The sequence below is a fragment of the Lingula anatina genome, chromosome 1, assembly GCF_051362555.1.
Source record: "Lingula anatina isolate TDL-2025a chromosome 1, LinAna3.0, whole genome shotgun sequence".
Classification (NCBI taxonomy): Eukaryota; Metazoa; Brachiopoda; class Lingulata; order Lingulida; family Lingulidae; genus Lingula; species Lingula anatina.
Genome location: NC_141767.1, coordinates 21368709 through 21381986, shown reverse-complemented (window position 1 = coordinate 21381986; position 13278 = coordinate 21368709). Strand labels below are relative to the sequence as shown.

Below are 13278 nucleotides of genomic sequence, written 5' to 3'. Positions count from 1 at the left end.
GGCAAATTTGAAAGATTATGTTGTAGATGAATAAATAAAATAACTGAAATAAATATATGAAAATGTGTTATTCTTCATATACCTTTTTTATTCCATTGTATTTGTATAGGTGAAATATTTTAAAAGTAATGGTAATATTATATTAGTTATCTATCTATCTATCTATCTATCTATCTATCACTCACTTTAAGTGCAAGAGAGAAAAAGGGGAGCGGACATACAGGGTTACCACTTAATATGGAATATAATTTTTGGCGAGTAAATTATCTACAAAATATTTAATTTCTCTCTAACTATTTTAAATCCAAAGCTGAGATGTCTTTCCATGTGTAGCCAGGTGTGTTACCTAATTACCACACAACTCTCGAAACAATTGATGCATGCAGTTGCATGTTCTGTGGTCAGAAATGTGAGGGGTGGTCTTTTCGGCAATTTCTTCCCTTGTATAAAAACGCATGGGTTTGGTCAATCTTTGGAGTGTGTTTAGAGAAGCAACAAAGGGATCGCTATGAAACTGGACAGGTACCTTACTGATGATATGGTTCGACAGCTAAGCAACGCAGCTTACTGTGGGATTCTTGCTCTCAGAGAAAATGGCCAGAAACGGATAGCCATTGCCAGGTTATTCAACATTTATCAGGAACCGTTTGTAAATTCCTCCAAAGAAATGCTGCAACAGGGGCACCTACTCCAATACCTCGACCAGGGTGTCCACGTATCACACCAAGAAGACAGGATCGCCTTCTCCTTAGAAGACGCCGTGCTGGTCGTACAAAGACAACCAGTGTCCTCAGAAAAGAGAGGCAGAACGTCATTCAAACGCCCGTTTCAAGGTCCCTTGTGAACAAGAGATTACTGCAAGCCGGTTATTTTGCACGAAGGCCAGTAGGGAAACCACTGTTAACAGCAGGTCATATACAGCGACGTCTGCAATGGGCTGGGGACCACGTGCGTTTGCAGCCAAAACACTGGAATCACGTCGTTTTCAGTGATGAGGCCAGATATGGATTTTTTAGGGTTAATGGTCGAATCCGTGTCCACCGACGTGTACGAGGGGCATAAAACGATGATTGTGTACTGCCTAGGGTGCAAGCAGGGGGTGGTAACGTCTCTGTTTGGGGAGCATCTTATGTCGGTGCCCAGAACCAGTTGTTTTTTCTAGGAGGCAATCTCATCCAGGATTCCTGCAGAGACATTCTACAGCAAACAATGCTTCGATTGGTAAGAGTCATCTTTAGGAACAACTTTGTGTACCAAGACGACTGCACAACCCCACGTCGAACCCGCAGAATCACTGTTTTTCTTCAAAACCAATGGGTTCAGCAACTGCCCTGGCCTGCAAACTCTCCAGATATGAACCCAATTCAAAAACTTTGGGTAAAAGTAACTCACAGAATTAATAGCTATGGTCATCGGCCGGTAAATAGTGATGAACTGCGACAGGCAAATACCACTGCGTGGAATGATATCTCCATCCAAACTCTAAAAAACGTGTCACAGGGTATGCCCTGTAGGATGAGGGCGCTACAAGCGGCTGCTGGAGGTCATACCCGCAATTACTAACTTTTCAAGATTTACTGTAGTGAGTTCTTTGACTGTGTAACATATGACTGTCCGGAGGCTATCATTTTCATTAATATCATAGCATAAAGTTAATACTGACATCAAACTGTTGATTTGGTTTTCTGGGGGTGTTCCTTTCTTTTGAATGGCATCTTATGTCAGATTTGATATCATTGACCAAAATATCTCACAACAGAAGACTGGATGATTTGTCACTCAGTGACATACTTTTTTGATGTATCAAGCCAAAAAAAATTTAATCAACACTCAAAAATAACAATGATAAAAAATATTCCATATTAAGTAGCAACCCTGTATATTCCTAATGTAAATCAGGATAACAGGTCCCATCCGGACTTAGATTCCTGGCGGTGGGACATGCATTCCTTGGTAACTGTTGTCCTACGGACGTTAAATCCTAGTAACGTATGTCCTAGGACCTCCAGTTCTAGCAACGCTAGACCTAGGACTTACGTTCCCAGGACTTAGTGTCCGGTCGGACTTGCGTTACTAGGACTACCATTCCGTTCACACCGGCACAGCCCTGGTCATATAAAACTTTCTATAAGTAAGAAGCATATTCAGACCTGACTAGAAAAAAATCCAAATTGTTATTTCCAACTGACTGACAATATAAAAACAAATTCAAAATTGTCTAAACACACACGCCTGTTATATTCCATTCCCATAACGAGGTTGGTGAGCTAAAAAGTGCCACGGCAGAGGAGTAAAAAAACGCAGACCAGCTGTTACACTGAAGTTCATTTGTACACCAGTGCACCCTTTCAGCCTAGTCTTTCACGAAAAACAAGCTGTCAATTCATCATTTCCCATTAAAAATACTTAAAACGTGCAAATTCAAATGGGCATAAATTTGGGTCTAAACCACGTGACCCAAGTCCGAATTTACAAAGTTCAATATAAGTCTGGTTCGTTTGTTAAAACAGCTGCATGACAATCTGAACAACATAGCCCAATGCACGCTACATTTATTTGGGTGTTAAATAAAAGCTAACATTAACATGTTTTCATCGTACAAATATCCGTAAACTGAAAACCCCCGAAAGGTGTGTTAATAGCGTGTGCTGACATCAAACTCGGATATCACTGAACGTGTCTCATGCCACGGCTATTTATCGCCATTTTAAAAAGACTTTGACAAACTTATAACCCAAAAGTATTGCAGAAGTAATAGGTTTTCTGCATGTATACTCGATACATCGTGTCACTCTCACAATTTTTCCAAAAACTTGCAAATTTGCCAGAATCCTACAACTTTATTTTCAAGATGGCGGATACGACCACATCCACTGTGTTCTTCATCTGCGTATTTATATGTTTACAGCCTATGAAGCCTAACTTTTTCCTACCTGCAGTCCCTCATTTCTTTAGTAATTTATTTTTTCATGTTATGTAGACATATTGGAAAAATAAATTTTTAAATGATATTTTGAACAGTGCCCCCCCCCCTTCTTGCCGATAAAAAACCCCGAGACCAACTTCAAACTAACGTTTTAACAGCTTTCTGCATGATAAAAAATGGATCTTTACCTTACTCGTGAGCTGGTCATCCTCTTCGTTCGTCAAACGAAACGACACAGATAACACTACACCGACTGTGTACAAATTCCTGAAAAAGATGTACACATACAAGAAAAATCCGCGTCTGTGCCCATCTCACATGTTATGGTTAGGTATTCTGTGATTGGCTATTGCTCGCCTCTGTTAAATCACGTGACCTTAACACAGTTAGGGTTCTTTTGTTATCAGCTCTCTATTGATAAGGTTCAATGATATTGCTTAAAATCGTCACACCCCCTCCCGTTTCCATTCCCTCAGATATAATTGCCTGGTCCAAGTAGTCAATTTTGGCTCCTCGAGCACTTATCACAGAGTCCGTGTGCGATTGTTGTGCTGTGATTGGCTAGTTGAGTCACGTGAAGCCCTGCGCCCTCGCGTATCGCGTGAATGCTGCGCATTTGTATGACAACCAAGATGAAGCACCTTTGTGTTGCGCTTGCATTCGTGATGGCTTTAGAATGCTGCGGCGTTTTAGGTAGGTTATGAACATTTTTTTTTTCATATGTTTTTTCTTTTCCTTTTAAGTATAATCGGATTCAGAAAGCCAAGATTTTTTTCTGTTTTCATAGTCCAGCGAGATACATTGTCGTAAAAGGTCGTCACAGATAAAATACTGCAAATGACAGACTTTGATTTTTGAAAATATTTAGCTTATAGCATTTTTCCTGAATTTCAGGTAGACTTGACTGGGTTGAAGTTGTGAAGCGCCCATACTGCAGGCGCTTCGATGTCAATGTGTATATCGACTGTGATAAACCCTGGTTTTTCCACCGCCCCTCCAACAGCCAGTTCTCAATGTTGTGTCGCTACTGTAGAGAGGGTATTGAGAATTACTGGTCCAGAAGAATTTCCTATGCCGGTAGTACTTGGATTGTGAATAGCAAAACAATTTTGAGAAGTAGCGGGGACAGGGAGAAAATTGAGGTTTGTATTGTTTTTTTGTCTCAGCAACATTTGCATCAAACCAATAAATGTGTATATGAATTAAGAAACATACTATTAGATTCAATAATAATCCTACAGCAGTTCCAGGTATAGCTTTAAAATTCAGATTGAATAAAGGAATCGTATTGCTGATTTTGGCGCACAAAAAAAAAAAAAAAAACAAAAAAAAACAAAAAAAAAAAACAATCAGCCGATTTCCCAGGGGCTCACAGCATCTCAAAAAGTCAAATTTACATTCAGCATTAGCGTAACACAAGTCGTAAGCGTAAGCAATCTAAGTGTAAATAAGTTAAAGGTTTCCAAATATTAATCGGACTATTTGCGGCTTTTAAAACCCCTTCTTTGCCTTATAAACGTGTGATTTAACACATTTAAGTAATAACTTGTCAAAACACACCTTTTGCACGTTTGCAGATTAACATGCGCATTAATGCTATATTATGTTATAAGAGCAAGAAATATAAATGTGAATAGGTACAACCTGTCTTAAGATAAATCGACCTGTCTACCACAATGAAAAATCTCATTCGCCCTATGTTTATTTAATCTTCACTTGTCAATACGCATCTTTTGCACATTTTTTTTTTACTTTATCTCACAATTTCAGCTTCAGTGGCGAAAATCGTCGAGTCCTTCACACAATTCTGACATCTTGAAAATGACGGTGAAATATTTGAGCAAGAGAAGTGATGCTGCTGCCCTCTTCAAGGAGACCTGCGCTCATGAGATCGGCCATTCTTTTCTCAGAGATGCCCACGGCATTGAATACAGTTGGGGTCATAAAGGTATTGTTTTTTTTTCAAAACACCCATGTATTTCTGCATGAACGGCCAGTATACCGACCTGAAGGCCTTGTGGTTAGAGTACCCGCCTCCGGAGCGGGAGGACGTACATTGTATGTTCGAGTATATATGTAATAAACATAATTGTGAAGTCTACTAAACATAGGCCTATGTATATGGAATTTAGACTTTAAAAAAAAACATAAGATAATAGAAATATACTCGTTTTCATGCGATGTTGTGCGGACATCGTCAGAAATATTTTCCGCAACATTTCTGTGTGATCAGTTTATTCCTGTCCTGTCCTAACTATGATCATTACATCTCCATCTTTTAATTTGGCCGATGAATGACGAACATCGAAATTATATTTGTACAGTGTAAGGACAGTATTTTGAACCTTTACAGACTTATAAACACCTCTTGCTATTCTGACCGATGATTTTACTTGCAGCTAATAAACGTCATTAAAGACGATTTAAAATGCAAATTGGAATAATGAACACGATTCTTTGATTGATAATAACTATAACTGAAAAAGGAGCGAAGGGTGTGTCCTACATATTGAATACGTACGCACCCCCTCCCCCCATACACACACAATGACATTGCTGCCTCTCATATAGTCTCTTCTCTTAATCCCATTCCTTCTAACTGAATAAATAAATGTACTCAATTCTACACATTTGTATTCATTAAAAAAAAGTAATCCTTAACTTAAATCTATTTGGAGATACATGTGCACTCTAAACAAGCAAGGAAAATGTTTTATTAAATACCCATTAGAAGTCACTTGTTAATTGAAAAAAGCCCATTCTTAAATGATATCTTTTGATATATATATATATATATATATATATATATATATATATATATATATTTAGGTACCTCAAGAATTTCTGGAGGATTAAAACCATCTACGCCAGCCTACCCCAGCAGCGGAGAAATAGACCTGATGAAGTACTACAGGGGCAGTACCAGTAATTTCTTTAAAAGAGTGGTCGCCGCCGAAAGTGATGTGCAGGATTTAGTGTTCAAAGTTAGAGACAGTTACACGACCAATACTGGTAAGATGTTTGATATTCTGCGTGAACGTTCACACTTTTCGAAAAGGTATAGTTACTAATTTTGACCCATTAATCACAAGAACTAAATCCCTCTTGCAAAGAAGTGATGTATCATCTTAAATGGGATACAACAAATCAATTATGATTCTTTTAGTACATTGCTTTGAGAAACCTTTTTTTAGTGAAGTTCTTTTTTATTTTGCAGACATATGCTGATTGCCAGGCTTTCCCTTTACTTTTTGAGAAAACCCGAAAAAACGTATACGAACGGAATGTAGACACTTTTGAGAAGACTGTAAGGCCCCATTCCCATCTGTGTTTAACAGGAAGCATCTTATGTACCTAACACGTGTTTGAAATATTACAATTTGATCGTTAAACGCACTGTCACCCTGCAATATTTTTCCACAATCTCTAGCGGAAGCCAACTGAGTGATGACGTCAAATTTAATAATAATAATAATAATAATAATAATAATAATAATAATAATAATAATAATATATTTATTTATTTCAAGTGTAAAATCCATAAAATGTTCAATAGACTGTACAACATAAAATACAAAGAAGTTTATAGATAAAAATGGTTAAGATATATTTTATATAAATAAGAGCTAAACTAACTTAATTGTAATAAACAGTTATTAAAAGTAAAAAATCCAAGGTTTCTTTAAAATTGTAAAATTTAAGATTCATGAATAAAATGTCTTAAAAATATGAATTTTTAATTCCTTTTTAAAAGATTCTTGTGATTCTATTTGTCTAATAAAAATTGGCAACTTATTCCACTCTACTGGTGCAGCTACACAAAATGATACGTCACCATATGATTTTAACCTTGATTTTGGAACTTTCAGTAAAAGTTTATCACCAGACCTCAGGGATCTTTGAGTGCTATAATGTTTGACTAGATCAGTTATATATGGTGGAGCTAGATTATAAAAAGCAGCATGTGTAAAAACTAAAACCTTAAATAAAATTCTGGCCCTAACTGGTAACCAGTGCAGATGCTTTAAAATTCAAAAATTAAACGAAACTTACCTGTAAGTTGAAGTTTGATGAGAATTCTACTTATCAGCTGACGAAATGGAGAGATTACATGAGATGCGCACGCATATCTACCCAGAATGCAAAATTTAAAGCTTGTTTATTGGTACAAGGGAAAAAGAAATGGAGAGATTTGGGAGGGCTAGAGGTGGGCATGTAATCTCTCCATTTCGTCAGCTGATAAGTAGAATTCTCATCAAACTTCAACTTACAGGTAAGTTTCGTTTAATTTTTGAATTCTACCATCAGCTGACTCCCATTCCAAGATTACATGAGGGTTTAAAGTTGTACCAATAAACACCAATTCCACAACTGAGGAGTAGTACAACAGTAGTACCCTGCTTGAAATGAATTGGAAAAAATCAATAAGCCGATAACTCACAAATTAAATATATTAACTTTAATAATAACTTTTAACAAATGAACCTTTTTAACAACATGAACTGTTTAACTACATAATAAACTTGCTCCTTAAACTGAGGGAGCCAACTTTAAATTTGAACACGTTAACCCTAATTTGAAGTGTATGTACCAAACATTTATACAGTACTAAGAAAGTCCTTTCTTTAACACAATCTAGGCCACAATTACACATTTGCCATGTCATTATTTTTCTGCCCTGAAACCATTACTTTGTTTTATTCAAAATTTTTGAACCAAATAATCCACTTTTATCAATTTTCTTCTCATAGTAACGAGCAAACGTATCCTTTTTGCTCCAACCTGCCGTATCTAAGATCGTCTGCAAAGGTACATTTGCTGCTTTTGCAGCCGAAGTAGCTGCAGCTCGCACACTGTGTGGTGTAAATACACAAGTATCAATACCAGCCATTTTTAGGACACACTTCACCCACCTCGACAACGTATCCCTTGAGACTGGTTTGTGTGGTTTCATGTAGCTGATGAATAGTGCAGTGTACTTGTCTCTGAGTGGACATGTACGCTTTAAGTACTCCGTCAATGTTACACATATGCACAATCTGCGATCTGGAGCATATGCTGGCACTGTGATTTGTGTTTGGTGATACCCTGGACGAGAGGTTTTCAAAAGATCGCCAAAAGAAACTTTCACCCGATGCTTATTAAGATCAATGTTCCTTGTATCCATAAGATGAAGGGACTGCCCCCTCTGACCTGCCAAAAGTCCAAATAACATAACCACTTTCAGTGTCAACTGTTTTAGAGACAAATTCTTTACTGGTGACCATGCTCTCAAAAAATTCAAAACAACAGTGGCATCCCAAATAACCTTAGTTTTAGGAATAGGTGGTTTAAGATTGAAGATACCTTTCATGAATCTGCAAATCAGCGGGTGTTCTCCCAAAGGTGAATCCCCGATGGTAAGAAAAGCTGACAAGGTGCTCCTGGCAGTGTTCAGTGCAGAATACTGCAAACCCCTCTCTGACAACTCAGTGAGAAATTCTACAGCAGATTTTACAGAGGCATGAAAGGGATTCCAATCCCTCTGACTACAAAAGGAAAACCACTGTTTGAAGTAACAGTTATACTGTTTTTTGGTGCCATCACGCCATGAGGCCTCGATAATCCGCTGAGCTGTCTCTGAAAGTTCTGCTGTGCCTGGCATCTGCCAGAAACAAGTGCTGCTGCAAGCCTGATCTTGGGAAGGTGATCTTGGGCATTCAAGAGAGGGTGATGAATGACCGATACTGACCTGTCCCTGTGAAAGAGAGAAACAGGAAAATCAATAAGCATTGAACCAAGCAAGGAATACCAGTGCTGAGTAGGCCATAAGGGAAAAATAATAATACCTGTCACACCTTCCACTTTCATTTTTTGTAAAACTTTGCCCATCATGCAAAAAGGTGGGAAGGCATAAACAAATTTATGGGCCCAAGAAACTGTAAATGCATCCACCTCCATACAATCTGGATCTGGTTTCCATGAGTAGTAAACTTTCACTTTATTGTTAATTCTTGATGCAAACAAATCAATCTCAGGCTTGCCCCAAAGTCTGCAGATTTTTAGAAAAATATTTCTATCCAGCTCCCACTCACCATTGTCATGGTATGTTCTACTCTCTGCATCTGCCTCGATGTTTTGAGCTCCTGGCAGGTAAGCTGCTGTAACAAAAAGAGACCTGTTAATGCACCATAGCCACAATTCTCTAGCTACCTCATTACAATGATCTTTCTTGCCTCCCATATTGTTAATATAGACTACTGCAGTGGTGTTATCAATTCTAATGAGTATGTGTCTGTTAGTAAATTGTGAACAGAAAGCTTTTATGGTAAAGTAAGCTGCCTTGAGTTCAAGTTCATTAATATGCTTTTTCTGCTCCTCCACCGTCCAATTCCCACCAGTGGACTGTCCATGACAGGTACCACCCCAGCCCACTGTAGAAGCATCAGAGGTCAAGACCACATCAGGGGTGGACCTCCTAATGGGAGCTGAGGCAGTAGTGATGTTATCCCTCCACCAACCAAGATCTATCATACATCTTTGAGGGAGAACAACCCTGGCATTGTAGTTCCCTGCGTGCTGTTGCAATACCAGTGATTTAAAATTATCACACCTACGATAATAAAGTTTCCCAAATTCAACTGCCTGGAAACTAGCCACCATTAGTCCAATAACCTCTGCTAATGCACGTATAGTGACTCTACCATTATCATCTATAATCTTAGAGATACGTGTGATCATTTTTTGAATTCTATCTGGGGTCAAGGTAACATTCATTAGGACTGAATTAATAATAAAGCCTAAGAAAGTTCTTTGTTGTGCTGGTTTAAATCGTGACTTGACTGGGTGAGTAACCCAGCCAGACTTCTCAGAATATTCAAAAGTGATCATAACATTCTCTTCACATTCTTCCTTGTCACCAACCAAAAACGAGTCATCAATATATGAAGAGCAAAGAAAACCTTTCTTTCTAAGTTCAGCAAACATAACCTTTGTGATTTTAGTAAAGATTCTTGGAGCAGAGGCTAGACCGTTAGGCAGACAAGTGAACTGATAGAGGTTTGAATTCCAAACAAATCTCAAGTACTTTCGATCTTCATTTCTTATGGGCACTGAGAAATAAGGATCCTTCCAATCAATCGATGCCATGTAGCAATTAGGGAAAATTAAATCTAAAGCTGTCTGAAAAGTATCCATCTTGAAATGATGATACTGAATAAATTTGTTCAACTCTGTCAGATCTAGAATGACTCTGATACCACCATCTTTTTTGTCCCTGGTAAATATATTTGATATGAACTCACCCGAAGAATGTTGGGCGGGTTGAATAATGCTTTTGCTCAACATAATTTGAATTTGCTGGTCAATAAGCCTGGATTTAGTTTCATCAAATCTGTAAGGCTTAGGGACAGCTTGCTGCACTGGCGTATCATTGAATTCTAATGCCACCCCTTTAATACATGAAAGGATATGAGCATCAGAAGTCATTGTTCTCCAGAAGTCAAAATATTCCCTCAACCGACCAGCTTTGAAGTTATTCACTGCCTCTAAAGATCTAGCCTCTGCTAATCTCATAAATTCATCAAATTTACTTACAATTTCTATTTCTTTTGCTGATTTTTGTCCTTTCTGCCTTGGTTTTGGCTTCCTGTTTTGTAAGTTTGCTTTTTGTAATTGTACGTGCTGTAGGGACCCTGTTGGTAGTGGGGGCGCTGCTGCTGGGTCCACCCCGCGGCACCCCACCTGCCTTCCCCCGACATCTGTCTAGGGTAGTAAAGCCTGCTATAACCCTGGAAACCACGGCCACGTGCCTGTTGCTGTAATGAGCCAAAAGCATGCGAAGGGTTCTTAGCAAAACTGGAACGAATTTTCTTAGGTCCCCCAAGACCCAATTTTTCGCCTTCAGCCAATTCTTTAAGATTTTTCTGCAACTCTGTACCAAATAGGAGACTAGACTCGTCCTTGACCTTAGAAGCCACTCTCTGCGCTCTGGGTGGTAAGTCCTTTTTAATAGAATTTCTGCGATGCAAATTCAGTTCATGCACAGCACTGCCCATCAGTGCCAGAGAGTCCATACAACCACGTATGGCACGGGGTATATCAGCATTTTTCCCCTCGGCTCTTGCTTGATAGAGTTGATCTACAACCTGTACAATGGGCAAGACGCTCTTAACCATCCTTGCCCCAATTTTGCTCACTGCAATGTCAGTAATGCGGGCTGAGGTGTTCATAACATCCCAAATTTCTTGATTCACACGGGCGTTGCAGATATTGGGACAATTCTCAGGTCTCAGACATTTTTCTGACAACGCTTTCACTTTTTCATCTGACATGGGAGATGTAAACATATTGTTAATAAGCTCCCCGAACTTTGCCTGAATAGCAGGCCCCACTTCTTCATCAGGGGCAAGGAATTCCTTCTCTAACTCAGCTAACAGTTCATCCTCCTGCTGCTGAATATCCCCTTCATCATCAGGGTCAAGCAATTTATCAAGTTGCATGTCTATATCATAATTTTCACCTGCCTCCGTATGATCTCCAAATTCATCAAATGGCGCATTGGAAAATTCGCTATCAATGCGACTTCTCTTAGCCATGGAGTTGGAATCAAAACAGAGAGCACTTTCAGCGCCTCTCTTCATTGCAGGTGCTGTAAAACACGCCTCATCATCATCATCATCATGCGTTGCATTGGTAGCCGACGTGCGTGACGCCGACGAACAGGACAAAGCGTTATCTGCTACTGCACTTTTCCCATCTTTACTTGCCGACATTTTGTCAGTTTTTGGATTGTTTGGCGCTACACGAGCGGCCGAGGCCTTTTTGGCTTTAGCTTTAGCTTTTTCGGCATCGGACTGAAACACAGTCTCCGCTAAATTAAATTGCTTGTTGCTCATTTTTTCCATGACAAAGAAAAAACTACTTCCACGTGACTCAGCCAGAACTTGGAGTCGAAGAACGAGATTAACTTCCCGCGCACGAGAGCCTCAAAATTAAGAGACACAGTTTCGGCATAAATTGCAAATGCTAACCGCATCAGTAAGGCAATGTCCTTCGCCGCAGAAAAGGACCATATGATAGGAAATTAATAAGAAAAAACGCGATTTTGCATCAGCAAAAATCGTTCGCTGCTCTGGGTAACCATTATGCAGCGCTAATTGCATTCTGGGTAGATATGCGTGCGCATCTCATGTAATCTTGGAATGGGAGTCAGCTGATGGTAGAATTGGAGTGATATGGCAATCCCTAGGCTGTAGCATTAAAAGCCGTGCTGAGATGTTCTGGATGCGTTGTAATCTTTTGATCTTATCATCTGGACACCCATATAATATAGAATTGCAATAGTCTAGCCTGGAAGTTACCAATGAGTGTATAACAGTAGCAGCAGATGATTGATTCAGATGTTTCCTTATGGTGCCAATATTCCGAATGTTGAATAAACAAGACCTTGTGATGTTGGAGATCTGTTTGTCCATTGAAAGTGTAGAATCAAAGTATACTCCTAATTTTTTTACATGGGGGGAGGAAAATGCCATACTAGCTCCAATTTTAAGTTGCAAGTTATGAGCAAGGCCCTTCTTGTGGGGTTGAGTAATGACTAAAAATTCTGTTTTTCCATCATTTATCTTCAATTTGTTTGAAATGAGCCAACCTCTGAGGTCTGATATGCAATCAACAATTGTGTTCACAGACAATGCTGGATCATGGATGTTACAAGATGTGTACAACTGGGTATCATCGGCATAAAAGTAGTTATCTATCTTATGATAACGCAGAGTTGCTCCAAGGGGTAACGTGTAAACACAAAACTTAAGCGGGCCAAGCACGCTCATCTGAGGAACACCAAATAAAAGCTGTGAGAGTTCAGAAAGCACACCATTTATATTAACTTGATGCATTCTCCCAACAAGATAGGATTATGCAGAAATTATCACTGGGCAGTAAAGAAATGTGGATGAAGAACGTGGATCAGCTGCTGAATAAAAAATATACTGAGAAAAAATATACCAATGATTTGTATTTTATTCATTTGATACTACTAAGTATATAAAATTGAGTCTAGGACACTCCCCCCCCCCCCCCACACCGTTCAATTCCGCCAGGACAATCCCCAAGACACCCCCTCCGACAAACCCCCCCCCCCCCCCCCATCAAGACAACCCTCATTCCAGGAAAGATGTACACTGCTTTTGAATTATTTATTTGAGGGATTTCTACTTTTCTGAAATATTTTACTGGAGTTAAGAAATGCGACAGAAAATGAAATAAAAAACAACACTATAGCCTATCTTAACAAAAATGAAATCGGTGAGATTATTTGTTTATCCCTTCTTTACCTGGTGATAGGGGGTTAATTGTCCATACAAATGACA

General features: G+C 39.0%; 2 protein-coding genes across 2 annotated transcripts; one reads left to right on the top strand and one right to left on the bottom strand.

Moving 5' to 3' along the window:
- Positions 1–3472: 3472 nt before the first annotated feature.
- On the top strand, positions 3473–6655 carry LOC106163438 (uncharacterized). Its single transcript, XM_013541021.2, has 5 exons — positions 3473–3623; positions 3825–4068; positions 4697–4874; positions 5756–5938; positions 6144–6655. Exons 1-5 carry the CDS (start codon positions 3532–3534, stop codon positions 6152–6154), a joined length of 708 nt encoding a protein of 235 aa, XP_013396475.2. The 5' UTR covers positions 3473–3531; the 3' UTR covers positions 6155–6655.
- LOC147764094 (uncharacterized) lies at positions 6631–12471 on the bottom strand. Its single transcript, XM_087002008.1, has 2 exons — positions 12121–12471; positions 6631–6948 (listed from the first exon to the last, which is right to left on the bottom strand). The coding sequence occupies exons 1-2, from the start codon at positions 12439–12441 to the stop codon at positions 6631–6633; spliced, it is 639 nt and encodes a 212-aa protein (XP_086858134.1). The 5' UTR covers positions 12442–12471.
- Positions 12472–13278: the final 807 nt, after the last annotated feature.